The 16,993-nt window shown below is 36.8% G+C and overlaps 2 protein-coding genes across 4 annotated transcripts; both read left to right on the forward strand.

Moving 5' to 3' along the window:
- Positions 1 to 679: 679 nt before the first annotated feature.
- Positions 680 to 8,369, forward strand: LOC104220525 (uncharacterized). 2 transcript variants are annotated; one of them, XM_009771409.2, is made up of 8 exons: positions 680 to 922; positions 2,731 to 2,786; positions 2,873 to 2,997; positions 4,097 to 4,256; positions 4,427 to 4,848; positions 4,954 to 5,427; positions 6,015 to 6,114; positions 8,030 to 8,369. In XM_009771409.2, exons 1-8 carry the CDS (start codon positions 851 to 853, stop codon positions 8,163 to 8,165), a joined length of 1,545 nt encoding a protein of 514 aa, XP_009769711.1. In that variant the 5' UTR covers positions 680 to 850; the 3' UTR covers positions 8,166 to 8,369. The 2 variants fall into 2 exon arrangements, with proteins under 2 accessions (XP_009769711.1, XP_070008912.1); XM_070152811.1 differs by having other exon boundaries at positions 725 to 922; positions 4,100 to 4,256.
- A 3,059-nt stretch (positions 8,370 to 11,428) lies between these two features.
- Positions 11,429 to 15,866, forward strand: LOC104220524 (uncharacterized). Of its 2 annotated transcripts, none has more exons than XM_009771406.2 (7): positions 11,429 to 11,545; positions 12,519 to 12,882; positions 13,941 to 14,168; positions 14,253 to 14,607; positions 14,710 to 14,834; positions 14,962 to 15,097; positions 15,337 to 15,866. In XM_009771406.2, exons 2-7 carry the CDS (start codon positions 12,539 to 12,541, stop codon positions 15,574 to 15,576), a joined length of 1,428 nt encoding a protein of 475 aa, XP_009769708.1. In that variant the 5' UTR covers positions 11,429 to 11,545; positions 12,519 to 12,538; the 3' UTR covers positions 15,577 to 15,866. The 2 variants fall into 2 exon arrangements, with proteins under 2 accessions (XP_009769708.1, XP_070009146.1); XM_070153045.1 differs by having other exon boundaries at positions 11,439 to 11,545; positions 12,516 to 12,882.
- The last annotated feature ends 1,127 nt before the right edge of the window (positions 15,867 to 16,993 follow it).

Consider the following 16,993-nt stretch of genomic DNA (forward strand, 5'->3'; position numbering starts at 1 on the left):
CTTGAATCTCAGTTTTGGGATGATTTAGGGAAGTTTTGAGGTGGTTTGAATTGAAAATTCGAAGTAAAAAACTGAACATAAAAAAATGATATGCGTATCACACTATGTATCATTTGTGTATCACATATGTATCATATTTGTATCAATTGCGTATCACATGTATATCCATGTATACCTGCGTGTGAGATACATGCGTGATAGATGTGTCGCAGAATTTTTTTTGAACTCGATTTAATTACGAATTTTGGTACAAAACCGGTCCAAATCACCTCCAATCTTGCTCAAATTTTGTATATTGACTTATCTATATGTTTTCAATGAATTTCAACTATACCCATCGAAAAAGTTTCTTTTTTTTGCTTAGATTTTTGGAATATAGTATAAGTTTTTTTGTATTTCATCACCTTATTTGCTACTTCATCCACGAAATTTCCTTTCCGTCTTGCATCTAATGTTGCTAATCACGCTTACAAATATGGAAGATAATTTTTGCATGTGATTCTTTGAGAGAAAGAATCTTATTTATTTGTTTTTTTCAATTTTTATATATAATTGGTTAGTTTTGGTAAGTCTATAACTAATGGCCAGAGGTTAGTAAAGTTGAGATTTATATGGGACATTTGCGTAAGTTCCAATATTTTATGTCAAATACATATGCTGTCAAGTGGTAGACTTCTCCAAGCACGTGAAGCGCACGTGAGTTCCCAAAGAACACAACCCTCCCTATCCCCAATATAAAAACACCAAGTCCTTTGCAATGGCGGGAAATCGAGTGCTCTTTACGGGGGAAATTTGGATACTGTTTCTCCTCTGTGAGATTTGACCCGACCCGTACTGGACGTACCCGAAAATGGCGGATGATATGGAAACCCTAGGCATCCTCGACGAGATTCAAGCTCTTGTATCAGACAAACTTCAAGTGGTAAACTCTCTCGCTTGTTTCAGTATATTCCCTTTTCTTGACTGTTAAATTATCATTTCGGTAATTTAAGATAAAGTTTTCAAATTTTCATCTTTCTAATTGCCATAATAAGTGACCTGTTGAACGGGATTTTTTATCCCACCAGCTCCTTACTTTTGCTAATTTCACTAAAATAATTTAGAAAATGCCATTTTCCATTGATTTACAAAGCTTAGTTGTTTTAGAAAGTTTTCTGCTTGCTGATTTTGAAAAAAAAAAGAAGCTACTCTCTTCGTCCCACTTTATGTGACATTGTTGGTGTTTGCATCAAATTTATTTGTGATACAAAAATAAATTGCAACCACAATATAAATATGAAGAAACATAATTTTATTGATAAAATGATGTGGGTATGTTCCCTTGATTCTTCTTTCCTGATTATTTCCATGATTCGAGAGCTGGAGTAGCATGTTTCTCGAACGTAGGATGATGCATACCTCTTTGGATGTATCTGATATCCATGGAAGTATGTTGTGGATCTTCTTGAAGTGTTTGAATATCAAGAATTACCCGGCCACATCAAAATTTATGGGATATATGATCTCCATTTTTGAGATGCCTCTTTGAGAGGATACATAAATCTTTTTATAGGAGTGACCTAGGATTAGGGTAGAGTAGCTCCCAAGTTAGGGCTTTGGTAGAGTAGCCTCCAAGCAACCCTAATAGACTCCTAGGATTTCAACAGTCGTCTTGTGTCTTGAATTTAGGATTTTGCTTGATCCGTTAAAATTTCAGTGTCTACAGTTTGAATGCAATGGAGTTTCAGGTAGAAAGTAAGACTTTTGAAACTTTTAGTCTAAAACAAGTCACAAAAATTTATATTGGCTATAAATATCTCATTAAGGTAAAATGGGAAGCTTAAAGTTAAATTATTTCTAAAGAAAAGTATCATGCTTTTGGAATAAACTAAAAAGAAAAGGATATAACAGAAATTGGGACAAAGGGAGTATTTTTTATTGTTTTAGAAAGCATAGTCGTTTTAGTCCAGAAAGCTTTCTGTTTGCTAATTTTGAAAAAAAAGTAAAATAAAGATAAAGCTAAGTTTCATTGATGTAGGAAGCACATATTTCTTGGTTCAGACAGTTTTCTGTTTGCTTAGTTGTAGAATTTCAGGGGGAATGGGAGCAATTCTTAATAATTCACTCTCCCCTTGTTTTTGGTTGGGTTTGTGGGGGGGGGGGTGTTGATGCAAGGGCAGATCTGGAAGATAACTTATGGACCCTATATTTGTGTTCCACTGAATAGGTACAACTAATAGATTTCAAATCCAGTAAATCAAATGGGGTGTGGTAGAATCCTGAACTCAAACCCATAGTGATCAGATCCTAGATCCGCATCTGGGATGATGCATACACACAACAAATGAATGAGGAACAATCCAGGAGCTATAGCTCGAGGAAGATGGAAGCTAGATCAGGAAATGAATCCGAGAATTCTAGCAGAAGAAGAAGAAATTTTTGAGAGGAGAGAGAAGTCATATTTCATTCAAGGAATCCCTAATGTACCTCTTGTAACTGTATATATACAGATTGAAATGAAATTGAATCATTTACAAGATGAATCTGCTCAATTAGAATTGTAACTTACTAACTTCACAATTTCAGTTACAAAATGAAAGAATTTCTAAGTCACCAAAGACTTGGTAGCCCTTTTACTAACCCAAGTCAAAGGACGTGTCTTTTTTCTTTTTATATTTTTTTGTTTGGGGGGGGGGGGTGAAGGAACAATAAACAGTAACCATCTAAACTTCTATATTTATTGGGATGCAGGTTTCATACAAGTGGCTGAGTCGAAATTTTTTGGTGTCATCAGATTCTGCAAAGAGGTGAGAGCTTTTAGTGAATTCTTCTGTAAGGTATGTTTTGGTTTGTCCATCTTGTAATGCTAAGGCTAATTGCTTGTTTATAACAGGTTGCTTCAGGAATTTGTTGAAAAGCATGGAAATGGTCTTGAGGTAGTCTATAGCTTGTCTGGCTGGTTGAAAACTAGCCCCTCAACCTACCATATAAGACTTGTCTCTACTCCTAACCTCGCAGGTTGGATGTCCTTTTTAAATGTCACTTTGTAATGAAAATAATTTGTTTTACCGGGCGTTAGCTATATACATTTTGCATTGGAGCGAGCTGAACTCGTTGCCCCCTTTTCCGATTTTTTACTATTATTTTCATTCTCTTACCAAGTTAGCACCTTAGTTGGAACCATATGGAGGATGTTCCTGATATATCAACTTCAAAACTTTCTCAAGCCAGTATTGGGGGCTGATAGCTGAACAAAAATACAAAATTCCTGTTAGCTGCCTCTCTGTTTTATCATATGTCTAAAGACTGATGTGTATGTTCTTGGTGCCAGTTCTCTAAAGACTGATGTATATGTTCTTGGTGCCAGTTCTCTGCTTCATACTAGAAATCTCAGTTAATTATTTTAAGTAAAAAAGGTTTTCTCCATAGAAGAAGCATAGCTTTATAATATTACCTAGAAGACTAAGATTTCTCTTTATTCTGACCGGGTTCTTTTACTTTGACTAGTTACCAGTAATATATGGTTAGATATTCAGAAGCTTAATACTTGGTTCAGCTCATGCTAATAACAATATCTGCATTCTGATACATCTAGCGCCCTATAAGTGATACAAGCTTTAATTTCGGGCTTTATTGGTGTGGACGGTGATGGAGATTCTGTTCAGCTCTAGCAAGTATGTAATTTTGAGTCTATTGATCCTGCAAGAAACTAATAGTAAAGATAAAGAATTTGAGACTATAAGTTTCTTGTTCGTCACTTGGAAAGATGATAGATCCACGCCCTTGATCCATTTCATTATTTCCAGTTTCATGACATCAAAAACTGGTTGAGTATATCAATTCTGAATGAAGAATGCATTAAGATGATTCCTAGTTACATAAGTTGTTTGCAGCTTTCTTATCCTCATCCACTTATGAAGTTGACCTTTGGCTAATTGAAGCTAGCATGTTAGAATTGCCATTTTACCTTTCATTAAGCTTTTATGAGTGTGTCATTTTGATGGAAATATGCTAGAAGTGAAGTTTTATATATTCCTATCTGTTATTCATGCGCTTTGGTTGCCGTGGCTAGTTGTTGCAACTATTATCAAAGATAATCCGGCTAATTTCTATGCAGAAGCCAAGAAAGAATTATCGGACGATTGCTCAGTTCAGGTCTATAGCGTGCAAGCTTGCATCCCTAAGGATCCAGTGGCCCTCTGGAATACTGAATTTGTCCAGGCTGAAGAGCTCTTTAGGCAGCCCCTCTCAGTTGATAATTGTTTGCTTGATAATAGGTATAGGACTTATATTTTAGAGTGGATAATTTTTTCTCTTCCTTGATATGCAAATCATTAAGAATTTTGACAAACATTCATTATTTTAAAGTGATTAGGCAATTCATGTTGTGGAATGCACATGTGGTGGGTGGTGTTGATTCCTTTTCTGATTGTCACTGGTATTGCAGATTTTGTGGAGTTTCAAATCCTTTCGTCAAGCGCAATGGTGGAGGAACAATTCCAAGCACTGCTACTGTTCCTCAGGTGAAAAGTGGAGCATTAGGACTTCGTAAAAGTAACTCTACTGCTCAAGCGCAACCTGAGCAGAAAAAGGTTCAGGTACCAAGTCCTAGTGCCAATGTGCCATCTTCGCATGTGGTTGATGCCAAAAGTGAGAGTCGTGGCACATCAGGTCCTGGACAGGGTAGTAAGCTTGCTGCAGAAAAAGACAAAGTTGCTCAACTGCCGGCTGCTAAGAAGGCAGTTCAGTCTGACAAAAGTTCTGCTAAAAATGGCGGGGCATTGGCTAATATGTGGGGTCGTGTATCCACAAAGCCAAAAGCGGACAGTGTTTCAGCTGCTACCAGTGACGCCACACCAAATCCTGCTGGTTTGTCCCTTTGGCTGTTTGGTTGCTTGTCATTGAAGTTGGTATTATGTTTTGTTCTGGTCCTTGACTGACCACTTCTTTCCTTTGGAACAAATGTTTACTTAGGTAATGCGGCTCAAATATGTACTCCGGAAGGAATAGAAGATAGGGTCAGTGATGATGATGATCAACAAGTCAGCGTCAGGAGAACATCAAATGGTGAGGGAAATAGAAAGAGGAGGGTAATTTTTGATTTTTCGGATGAAGAAGATGAATTCAAGGATGCCGTCAACCTAGCATCACCTGATCCTCCAAAGCAGAAATTTATTTTAGGATCAAAACAAAGTCCTAGTACTCTAGAACTGGAAAAGCAGGAAGTCAAGAAGGCAAAGGAGGCTAGCACCAAGAGTCATGAGCGAGAAAGAGAACCCTTACCTACCAGCGAATCGGAGAAGTCTAAGTTGTCCTCTTCAGAGATGATTTCAGAACATGCCACTCTTAAGAATGCAACTGTAAAGGATGAAGTGGCTGATGCTGCTCCAGTTTCCCCTAAAAGGAGAAAAATATTGAAGACACAAATTGATGAACGTGGAAGAGAAGGTATGACTTATGTTGAAATTCAGTTGTCTAAATTAAGTATAACAGTTTGATACTTGGGTTAGGGTCATGCCATGGAGGGAAGAAAGTTGAACGTGAAAATCGACCTTTCCTCACTATACATGTGTTACCCTATGATCTAAGATAATGAAACATTATATGATCTAAGATAATGAAACATTAAATGTATCCAATAATGTTTATCCATGATTCTTTATGAAAAACTTATGTATAGTCTTGACCCCTCTAATTGCTGCTTTTCAGGCCTTTTAGAGCAGTCTTAAGAAAGCTCCTAGTGAATAAAATATCAATTCTTAGTGAGCTAAGCAGTTAACTCATCGCAGAAGATTGCATTGATATTTGTTTTTTATTTTTTTGTCAGATCCTGTTCTATCATTTAAGGAATTTTTATTCTTGAATGCACATTCTCTTATTTCATAATATTCATGCTCATTTCCTTTCACATAGATATGATGATCTCTCTACTAATTTCTTTACTCAAGAGTAGCCAGATTCTATGCCTTAATGCGCTAGTATAACTACCGAAAGATTTTTGTCTCTGCACTGATTCATTTGCGTGCACTCTTCAGTGACCGAAGTTGTTTGGGAGGGTGAAGATGCAGAAGCAAAGGTTGACGGTAATACAATGAAGAAAGCTGACAACAAACCAGTTAATAGTACTGGTGACAGGTGAACACATTCATGTTCAGGCATTTTATTGATGTCACTATAATACACATGGTTGCTCTAATGTTGGACATTTCAAGTCCTTATATGTTAATAGAAATGACATTAACGTCTGACTAAAAGTATATGCGTGTTAGAGAGGCCTGTAGAGCATTGAGGCTACTTAGCCAAACATACAAAAGCTTTCCTTCATTTTTCCGGCTAAGATGATGTTGAGACGTGGTTACCATCACCTTTTATGAACAATTGGGTGACATTACTGTTCTGGCCTTAGGATCAGCCAAGATATGTTTGAAATGGGTCTGTACAGTATTCCATATATTTTTTATTAACTTGGCCAAAGGTTTGAGTAGAGGCGGATTCAGGATTAGGATTTTAACTTACTCAGTTCAACCTTTAAAGTTCTCAACTGAATTCATTGCACTTCCAAAATTATGGGTTCAGAATTTAGTATTTCTCTGAACATTTTCCGATTGTAATGGGGTTACACCAAGGTTCTGCACTCAGTCCGTTCTTATTCGCCTTGGTGATGGACACGTTAACGCACCATATTCAAGGGGAGGTGCCATGGTGCATGCTATTAGCCGATGACATAGTTCTGATTGATGAGTCGCGAGCCGGTCTTAACGAGAGGCTAGAGGTTTGGAGACAAGCTCTTGAGTCTAAGGGTTTCAAGCTGAGCAGGACGAAGACAGAATACCTGGAGTGTAAGCTCAGCACTGAGCCGAGGGAAGTGGGCATGGACGTGAGGCTTGAATCACAGGTCATCCCAAGTAGAGGAAGCTTCAAGTACCTTGGGTCGATTATCCAGGGGGAGGGAGATCGACGAGGATATCACACATCGTATTGGGGTAGGATGGATGAAGTGGAGGTTAGCATCTGGAGTCTTGTGTGACAAGAGAGTGCCACCGATTCTCAAAGGTAAGTTTTATAAAGCGGTGGTTAGACCGGCAATGATGTATGGGATTGAGTGTTGGCCTGTTAAGAACTCACATACCCAGAAGATGAGAGTAGCAGAAATGAGGACGCTAAGGTGGATGTGCGGGCACACTAGGATGGATAAGATTAAGAATAATGATTTTCGGGAGAAGGTGCAAGTGGCTCCCATTGAGGACAAGATGCGGGAAGCGAGACCAGATGGTTCGGGCATGTTCAGAGGAGAAGTCCAGATGTTCCAGTAAGGAGGTGCGAGCGGCTAGATGTGGAGGGGACAAGAAGAGGTAGAGGGTAGCCTAATAAGTATTGGGGAGAGGTGATCAGACTTGATATGGCAAGGCTTCAAATTTCCGAGGACATGACACTTGATAGGAAGTTGTGGAGGTCGAGTATTAAGGTTGTAGGTTAGGAGGTAGTTGAGTCTTGTCTTACTTATACATTTGCGAGACTAGTCTGGTAGGGTTTTTACCTAAGATAGCTAGTGCCATTGTTGTGTCTTACTATTTCAATGCACGGCGTATTTAATAGCTATCGCTTTACTTTGCATCTTTCTTCTGGATTTCATGTTCATATTTTTTCTTATTATTTCTGTGGTGATACTAATATTCTCTGCTTTTGTCCTTTTGTTCTATTGAGCCGAAGGTCTTTCGGAAACAGTCTCTCTACCCTTTCAGGGTAGGGGTAAGGTCTGTGTATACAATACCTTCCCCAGACCCCATTAGTGGGATTTTACTGGGTTGTTGTTGTTTCACTTATATATCTATGTTCCGTGTCAAAAATATTAGGTTCAGACATTCAGTTGAACCCGTAGAAAATAGGCTCCATCAGCCTCTAGGTTTGATGATAGATTATCTCTGCTTGTTAACGTGATAATTTCAATCGTAATTACTACCTTCTACATTTTTGAGCCTTTCCTAGTCATCATCGTTTCTTCGCTTCCTCTCTGGTTAGCAATCTTTTAACATTATTTTGTATGTTTCAGACCACCTATGGCTAAGAAGTCTCCCGCGCTGGGAAGTACTGCACCTATGCATCAACCAGGTAAAGCAGGAAACAAGAAAGCAGGAAATAAGGATCCTAAGCAAGGGAATATTCTATCATTTTTCAAGAAGACTTAGAGATTCAGATTCAATCTCAGAAGTTCTTGAAACTTCAGAGATTACCGGTTTTTCATGGTTTGTTTGGGTACAGTTTGGACCATTTTCTTGTATGCATAACCTGTTTCTGCATGATTTTTGATACTCCACTGTTTGTAAAGTTGCAGACATTCCTTAATGTTCACACTTATAGTAATCGAAAAGTGGCGTCTCCTTCATCCGTTATACATTCTGTACCCAAAGACACATCAATTCTTGTGTAAACTGAGGTGATGTGCTCAGTTACAGTATTTTCAACATGTACTGATGTCAAGTGAAGTATAATATTGATAACTCGACAGGACAGAGACCTGCCATCTCCAAGCAGATTCATATTAGTTCAACCTTCTCATATCCTACTATCTGATGCATTCTGAATGAGATTTCCCAAAATGTTAAAATGAAAAAAAATGTAGTTCTTAAAGTTGGAAAAGGTTCCTGACTATACGGTTTTCAAGATAGCAATTGACAACTACTGAATTTAAATAGATCTGTTTTATTCTAAACTTGGCAGCTATGCAGCACCAAGTTGTAGATGCTGTTGTAATTGATCATCAAGAATTTCAAAGCTCTGTCCTCATAAATCATATGAACCTAAGAGAGTTGTTTGAAAAAGTCGTGTTTATATAAAGTGTAGTGTGATTGTTCGAGATCGAGCAATGATTTAAGTGTGGGGTGTTGATGGTAGGCTATAATTATGTGTTTTAGTCACTTATTGTACTCTAATTTACTGTACTTTAATTGTGTTTGAGCTTTAATCATTAGTGTTTTGTACTTATTGCAATTTGAATGTCCAAACTTAAGTTGCTCAATTCTCCAATCAAAAATTAAAATGAAAGGAAAGAGAAAAACTAGCAAGAGCACTCTTCAAAATGTGAGTCATCGGGAGCAAACAAGGTCACAAAAGCCTTGATTACTCTCTAACTTATAACTTTTTCACTTATAAGAATTTTAGTTTGGCCAAATATGTACAATTATATAGCTAAAATTTCTTTCTATTATATCCTTCCTAAAACAATTCCATTTTAGTCGTCCGTCTTTTCCATGTAAAATACTAGCTTTAATGATATTTTACTTATTTTAACTATTGCTAAATATAGCTTCAATAATTATATCAAAAACGTACATTGTTTATTTATAATATTTTCATACTTAAAAGTGTTTTTCAACACGTCGTGTTTATTACCAGCTCTTGCCTCCTTTTTATCACCAGAGCCAAATGGACTCATTGTAGCTTGAAAAATAGAACAATATTATACTATATAGTACTTCATACAATTAAGAGCCCGTTTGGACATAATAATTTTTTCACTTTTTTCAAAATCAGTATTTGGCCATAAAATTTTCAATTTTCACTTGAAGATGAATTTGGAATTTTTCAAAAATTTGAAAAACTCCAAAAAGCTGTTTTTTTAAATTTTCACTCAGATCACTCACAAAACTTCAAAGATAACTCAAAATTATATTCATGTCCAAACACAACTCCAATTTTCAAATACCATTTTTCACTTGAATTTTTTTTAACTTTCTTTTGGAATTTTACAATTCTTATGTCCAAAAGCCCACGTAGGGGTCGTTTGGTAGGAGGTATAACAATAATGCTGAATAGAGTGTATTAGTAATGCTGGCATTAGTTATGCTGAGATTATTTTTTATTCACTGTTTGGTTTGGTGTATTAAAGCATTGCATAATTTTTTAAAAATAGGGTGTTTACAAAAGTACCCTCCATAATTTTTAACTTTAGCTATAAAAATTAACTTTATAGATAAAAATTAATTGTGCTTTTCCATGGCCAAAGCGTACAGAGGAAATTTGTTTGCTAATAATATGGGGAAAGGATTTTATTAGGGATTTGATGGGGGCAATTAGGTCTTTTCCCATGTTTATGCAATCATTAAAAACCCTTGCATTACTAATATCATGGTTTCTTATGCATTGCTTATACATAGCATAATACCAAGTATAATGTATAACTAATACAAGTATATTAGTTATACAAAGGTTGAAAAAATATATCAAACGAGATATTAGTAATGCACAGAGGTAATGCTTGCATTATTTTTTCTAGGCGGAATACATACGGAGACACTTAAAGTTGGCATGATCTTTCATTTAGACACTTCAACTTAAGAGAGTCCCTATTGAGCACTTATACTACCCGAAACTTATTCCAATTGAGCAGTTATTTGACAATCAGCCAAACTTACAAAGTTTGTGAAATGCACTCGCTGCTGACGTGGCGAAAGATAAAAGGACATATATTATTTTGAGTAAAAAAAAAGGAAAAACTATGTTAAATCTATTTAATAAACAAAATAATTAGTGGTCTTGGTGTTTTCATAATTTTCATGTATGTTCTTGTTCCAAGCACGATTTTAATCCAAATTTTTAAGAGAAACTCCACCAAATTCGTTATAACTTCAGCTAAACATTCCCCACGACGACCAAAAGACAACTCCAATATTAATTTCCCAAACTTTCATCAAATCAAGTAACCCATTTTAAACCTTCAAGCTTTTTAAAGACCCGTTAATGGTGGATTTCATTTAATTGCAGTTCACTACAACAAGGGGATGCGACTACTGCTCTTGACTTCTCCAACCTTAAATCAAATCCAGGATTTACAAGAAAAATTAAAATCCAATAATAAAAATTAAAAAATCAAAAATTGAAGAACATTGAACTCTTGTTAAGAGGGGAGCTCGTTGGAACCCAGATCGTTTTCCTAGGGTTTTGGAATCTTTTCTCTGACCAACACGGGAGAAGAAGAGGGGAACTCGTTGGTTTTTTGGGGAGGATGAGGTCGCCGGTTTCTCTTGCCGAATTCTGGCAGTGAAGAGACGCAGATCTGTTTTGGTTTTCAGGGAGAAGATGAAGGAAATAAAAAAGAAAAAAGAAAAAAAAATCTGTTTCTTGGGTCTTCACGCGCCTATATCGGGTGAAATTCACTTTATGTGTCAACTCAGCAAGAAGTGCTCAATTAGAATAAGTTTCGGATAGTATAAGTACTTAATAGGAACTCTCTTAAGTTTAAGTGTCTAAATAAAAGATCGTGCCAACTTTAAGTGTCTCCGTATGTATTTCGCCTTTTTTCTAATACCTCCTGCCAAAGGACTCTTGTGTGTTTAACTAAAATCTTTTAATTTGAGCTAAATCCAGTCAGCTTGACAGCTCGAGACACGCGTCATTGAATAATTGGATGCAATACGTTACAAGAGTTCCATGTCATCAATCTTCGTTCCTCATTTTTAGTTGACGACACGGCGCAGCTTTAATATTAATTTATTTTATAGATCTGAAAAGGAGAATTCTCCATTCTCCTTCCTTCAAATCCATAGATTTTCAACAAATCTTCAATTTGGTGAGCCTCATGCTTCTATTCACCTTCCAAAATTATTAGTATTTGCATTTATTCATTTCAAATTTTTGTTTTTTTCTAGTTAATTAGCCACGAATTTAATATTTTGATTTATTTCTGAATTACGAGTGAACCGAATTGATATAAATGATTTATATAGTTGATGCAAACTAATTTAGGATTGATATATAGTTGATTGATTGGAATAGCTTAGTTCGTGAGCTGAAGGGTAATTTGTTTTATGAAAAAGAAGTAAATAAGCATTTTCTGGAATTACTTGTTCTTTCAGATCTGCTGCATGTTACATGTTGATGTGTTAGATTTAATTCCTTTTTGTCCTGATTGATTTGAGAAACTTTTTCCGATTTTTATTTTATTTTATAATTTTTTTGTAATGTCTCTCAAGCCCAGGTAAAGGAGGAGGGTTGCGATAGACTGACAGTAGGTAAAATTAGCTAATTTCATGATGAATCCTTACATTACAGTTGTTTTTTTTAGTGTCTAATTCGTTCGAATTTATTTTCATTTTTTGATCTTCAGCAGCATTGTTACTATGCAAATGTTCTTTATTTCCTTTCCTTGTTTTGTTAGCGAGTTGTTTTGTTGAATTGTATGACCATCTCCTCGAAAAACTGTCACATTTAGCTAGTTAGCTTTTAGATGTTATTGTTCACACAATTGGGTATCAAGCAGGAGTTTGAATCTCACTATCCTGTCCAATCGGGCCGGTGCAGTGAAAGTTGTATTACAATATTGATAAATAAATGAGTGAGCTTTTGTAACAATATTTTTTTTAGAGTAGATGCTTCATAGAATTCAACATGTTCAACTTTGTGTCCCTCTGTTGTTGCCCTCCCATTATCCAACTCCATGAACTCTTTGATTTGAAATATGTGTTTGTGCCTGTTTTAGTAGAGTGTTCTGTGTGCTCGATTAGTACTCAGTCTTTCTAAGAATATACATTTTGGAACAGCAGGTTAAGTTGTAGAAAACAAGATGGGAGGCGGATTCAGAGTGCTCCATCTCGTTCGTCCGTTTCTTTCATTCCTGCCTGAAGTGCAGAGTGCTGATCGAAAAATTCCATTCAGAGAGAAGGTTTTATACACTGTGATTTCTCTCTTCATTTTCCTGGTATGCAGTCAGTTACCTTTGTATGGCATACACTCCACAACTGGTGCCGATCCATTCTATTGGATGCGTGTTATCCTTGCTTCAAATCGTGGAACTGTGATGGAGCTAGGAATCACCCCCATTGTTACTTCGGGACTGGTTATGCAACTTTTAGCTGGGTCAAAGATCATTGAAGTTGACAACAATGTACGTGAGGACCGAGCACTCTTGTAAGTTCCATAGTTCAGTCAATATGTTTTCGTGTTGGATCCTCCTAGCTTGCCAAAATCCTCACCCATATATTGCTTCCTTTTGGTCCCAGTTGAGCTGTGTGATTGATTGATGTCCATTGATATTTTAAGCTTGATTACGCAAAAATATTATCAGGATAATGCATTTGGAAATCATGTTAGGCAAACCTTGTTTATGAGGCATATCTAGGCAAGAGGGTTTCCATCCTAACATGATTCTGCGTAAGTTATGTTTAGTCCCAACGCTAATTTAAGCCAGTAAAGCTGTGCTCCTCTGGAACTTCCTAAGCTCTAGGCTCCCATCTATCTTTTTGTCGTTGTCTTAACAGTTAACTGTTAACACCAGTTGTGGCATATTGCTGATAATAGGTTGCAGAAATATTAAACGATTGGAATGATATTTTTTCACCATGGATGGTGTATGGTAGCCAAGATGAGCCATGTCAATTTATCCCTTCCATGTACAGAGAAATTACACAATGCTACAGCTTACTCCAATAGCATCGTCCAAGCAAAGGCCAAATCCCCTAGTTATTCCCAACAACCTCAAATCTGCTAGTGAAACAAGTGGATTTGGAGGTCCAAAGGACATGACAATCCTTCATGGCTCAGAAGAACTAAGCCAGAGATCCAACCGGTACTCTGTCTGCTGCTGGTTATTCCCACCTTATACTAGTATAGACAATGGATACTACCATTTATTGCTTAGTCTGCATTGCTGAGTGAGAGAGTGAAGAAAGAGGGAGAAAGAAGTGCTAGCTGTTTTTGGGATAACCAGATAAGTGCACTTTAGTGGTGATAACTCTTTCTTAAGCGCATCAAATTTATCAAGTGAAGTCTTAAGCTTGTCTTTCTGCATTTTGGTTCATGGAGTTGCATTTCTCACAATGAACCAGTCATGTGTGTATATTCCGTTTGTATGCCTTTTGTTGCTTTACTTTCTAATGTTTTCAGGAACTATGTAGTCTTTATTAGTTACTTATGTGTAATCTCCCAGTGCTTTCATGATATCACTCATATATTCTTTTCATTTTCAGAAACGGGGCACAGAAGTTATTGGGCATCCTCATAGCTATTGGTGAAGCAGTTGCATATGTTCTCTCTGGCATGTACGGCAGTGTTAGTCAACTTGGGGTTGGGAATGCTATACTGATAATCATCCAACTCTGGTTTGCTGGTATTATTGTTATTTGCCTTGACGAGCTTCTTCAAAAAGGATATGGTTTGGGATCCGGTATTTCACTTTTTATAGCTACCAACATGTGGTAAGCTTCTGATCTTATCTCCTCTCAATTACAGGTGGTGCAACTTGTTCTAGCTTTCTGAAAAATTTCTGCTTTCTTTGCTAGTGAGAACATCATCTGGAAAGCATTTAGTCCAACCACAATCAACAGTGGGCGTGGAGCTGAATTTGAAGGAGCTGTTATAGCTTTATTCCATTTATTGATCACTCGAACTGACAAGGTCCGTGCACTTCGTGAGGCATTCTATCGGCAGAACCTTCCAAATGTAACAAACTTGCTTGCCACAGTCTTGATCTTCCTTATTGTTATCTACCTCCAAGGCTTCCGTGTCGTCTTGCCTGTAAGGTCAAAGAATGCTCGTGGACAGCAGGGTTCATATCCAATTAAGTTGTTCTACACTTCCAATATGCCCATTATCTTACAGTCAGCACTTGTATCCAATGTTTACTTTATCTCCCAGGTATATTACGTTTTGCATATACCATTAAACAAATGGTAGTGGTTACCTTCTTCCGTAAGCTGTTTACATCACCGTCATCTGAATATATTTGTATGTTCCCAGTTGCTGTATAGGAAGTACAGTGGCAATTTCCTCGTGAACCTCTTGGGCAAGTGGAAAGAATCTGAATATTCTGGTCAATCTGTACCTGTCGGTGGTCTTGCCTATTATATTACTGCACCATCAAGGTAACTTATCTTTCTGTTTCACTATATAAGTGATTGCCTTTGTTGATGGAACTTCTCTGAATAAGACCTCAATCAATGGGAATTTCTTTTTCAAAACCTTACTTACACTTATTACTCCTAACTGCAGCTTGGCGGATATGGTAGCGCATCCTTTCCATGCAATATTCTACATTGTATTCATGCTATCAGCATGTGCCTTGTTCTCAAAGACTTGGATCGAAGTTTCAGGGTCATCAGCAAGAGATGTGGCTAAGCAGTTAAAGGTATGACTATTCTTCTGTTGCAACTTGCATGACTTCCAATCTTTTCATTCGTCGTTGCAGTTAAAGAGATGTAGCTTAGCAGTTAAAGCAGTTAAATGTCTTTATGCTATTGAGTGCAAGTAGCGATTGTACTAGAATAGAGTTGCATTAAGTTGGGTTGCATTGAATGTGAAAGTTGATACGTGAGACTACTTGCAAAGCCTGTTTTAACTGAATATCCTTTTCATATAAATATCCAGGAACAACAAATGGTAATGCCTGGGCATAGGGAATCAAATTTGTACAAGGAGTTGAACCGCTATATACCAACAGCTGCAGCCTTTGGTGGCGTGTGCATTGGCCTGTTGACTGTGTTGGCTGATCTGATGGGCGCTATCGGTTCAGGGACAGGAATTCTGTTGGCTGTTACAATCATCTACCAATATTTTGAGACATTTGAGAAGGAAAAAGCCAGTGAAATGGGTTTCTTTGGTCTGTAAAACACCATATTGCAATTTTGTTTAAGCTTTCTATGTTGTGAGATGCAATATGTAAGTAGGCTTCTTACGTCAATAGTCCGAGACCAGAGATGACAGGGTAGTTTGTGATTAGTTTTTGACAGTCTTTTTCTCGCCCTCATGTATCAGCTAGCTTAACTAGGTATAATTTTTTTTGTATCAAAGGTACTTATTAAAATTCTTGTTAGTTGATGAAGTAATTAAGATTTTTGAAGGAACATTTAACACATTATAACACATATTAAAAGGTGTTACATTTGCTGTTCATGTAATTAATTTGTTGTATAACAGAACTAAAGGTGCTAATGATCTCCCCTTTTTGTTAGCCCGATATATACGTAAAAATAGCACGGGCTAGCTAGTTTTCGGACTGGTCACTGAAAAATAGTTAGCGTTTGTAAAGTTATTGAAAAATAGCTACTATTTTGCTGCAACACGGAAAGTTCCAGCATAATATACTGGAGATTGGTGTATCTGTGTATGAACTTGCAGCATATTATGCTGGACCGGTATATTATACTGGAACTCAGCATATTATGCTGGACCGGTATATTATACTGGAACTCCGGTATATCATGCTGGAAGTCCAGCATATTATACTGGAAGTCCAACATATTATACTGGAATATTTTCCGGATTTTGAACAGTGTTTTCGTTCAAATTTATCTTTACATAAAAAGCAGTTAAATTTCGATTACTTTTGAAACTGTGACTATTTTTCAATGACCACTTGAAATTTGGCTATTTTGAATTTCTCCCGATATATACTATAACAGATAATCCACAAGAGATATTATAATATGTTGATGATTATTCGTTTAGTGAGAGGTGAAGATGGCTTTTCAATACATTGACTAGTAATTTTCAGTCTCAAATATTAGGCAAACTAACTACAACAACAACCCGATGAGTTTCCACAGGGGGTCTGGGGAGGATAGAATGTACGCAGACCTTACCCCTACCCCGGAGAGCAACCCAATGAGTTCCCACAAGGGGGTCTGGGGAGGATAGAGTGTACGCAGACCTTACCCCTACCCCGGAGAGTAAAGACGCTGTTTCGGAAAAACCATCAGCTCTAGGCAAACTGACTATGTTTCGAAATATTTAACATTTTAGAAAATAAGAAATCACTGTTCTAACTTCTAATTAGTGGAGTGGTAATTAATCGAATAAGTAATTAATAACGAATCTCTTTACTCAAGAATTGCGTAGGATCGGAGCACATTTGAAAATTAAAAAACAATAGCTAATAGAAAAATCATTCCATGAATTTATTTTCAATCTATATTCTATACCTCGTGTAAGCAGGGACGGAGATACAAGGCAACTTACAGTTTCCGTCGAACTTAATAGGTTTTTTAAAATTATATATGCCAAGAAATTCATTATATATGTACGA

The sequence above is a fragment of the Nicotiana sylvestris genome, chromosome 8 (assembly GCF_000393655.2).
Source record: "Nicotiana sylvestris chromosome 8, ASM39365v2, whole genome shotgun sequence".
Taxonomy (NCBI): domain Eukaryota; kingdom Viridiplantae; phylum Streptophyta; class Magnoliopsida; order Solanales; family Solanaceae; genus Nicotiana; species Nicotiana sylvestris.

Excerpts from the sequence above, each read along its gene's own strand:
- LOC104220524 (XM_009771406.2), top strand. The coding sequence starts at position 12,539 with ATGGGAGGCGGATTCAGAGTGCTCCATCTCGTTCGTCCGTTTCTTTCA. Across the intron at positions 14,169-14,252 it reads TTTATAGCTACCAACATGTG|TGAGAACATCATCTGGAAAG; the intron begins GTAAGCTTCTGA and ends TTTCTTTGCTAG. Across the intron at positions 14,835-14,961 it reads TATATTACTGCACCATCAAG|CTTGGCGGATATGGTAGCGC; the intron begins GTAACTTATCTT and ends TCCTAACTGCAG.
- LOC104220525 (XM_009771409.2), top strand. The coding sequence starts at position 851 with ATGGCGGATGATATGGAAACCCTAGGCATCCTCGACGAGATTCAAGCT. Across the intron at positions 2,998-4,096 it reads CTCTACTCCTAACCTCGCAG|AAGCCAAGAAAGAATTATCG; the intron begins GTTGGATGTCCT and ends ATTTCTATGCAG. Across the intron at positions 6,115-8,029 it reads GTTAATAGTACTGGTGACAG|ACCACCTATGGCTAAGAAGT; the intron begins GTGAACACATTC and ends TGTATGTTTCAG.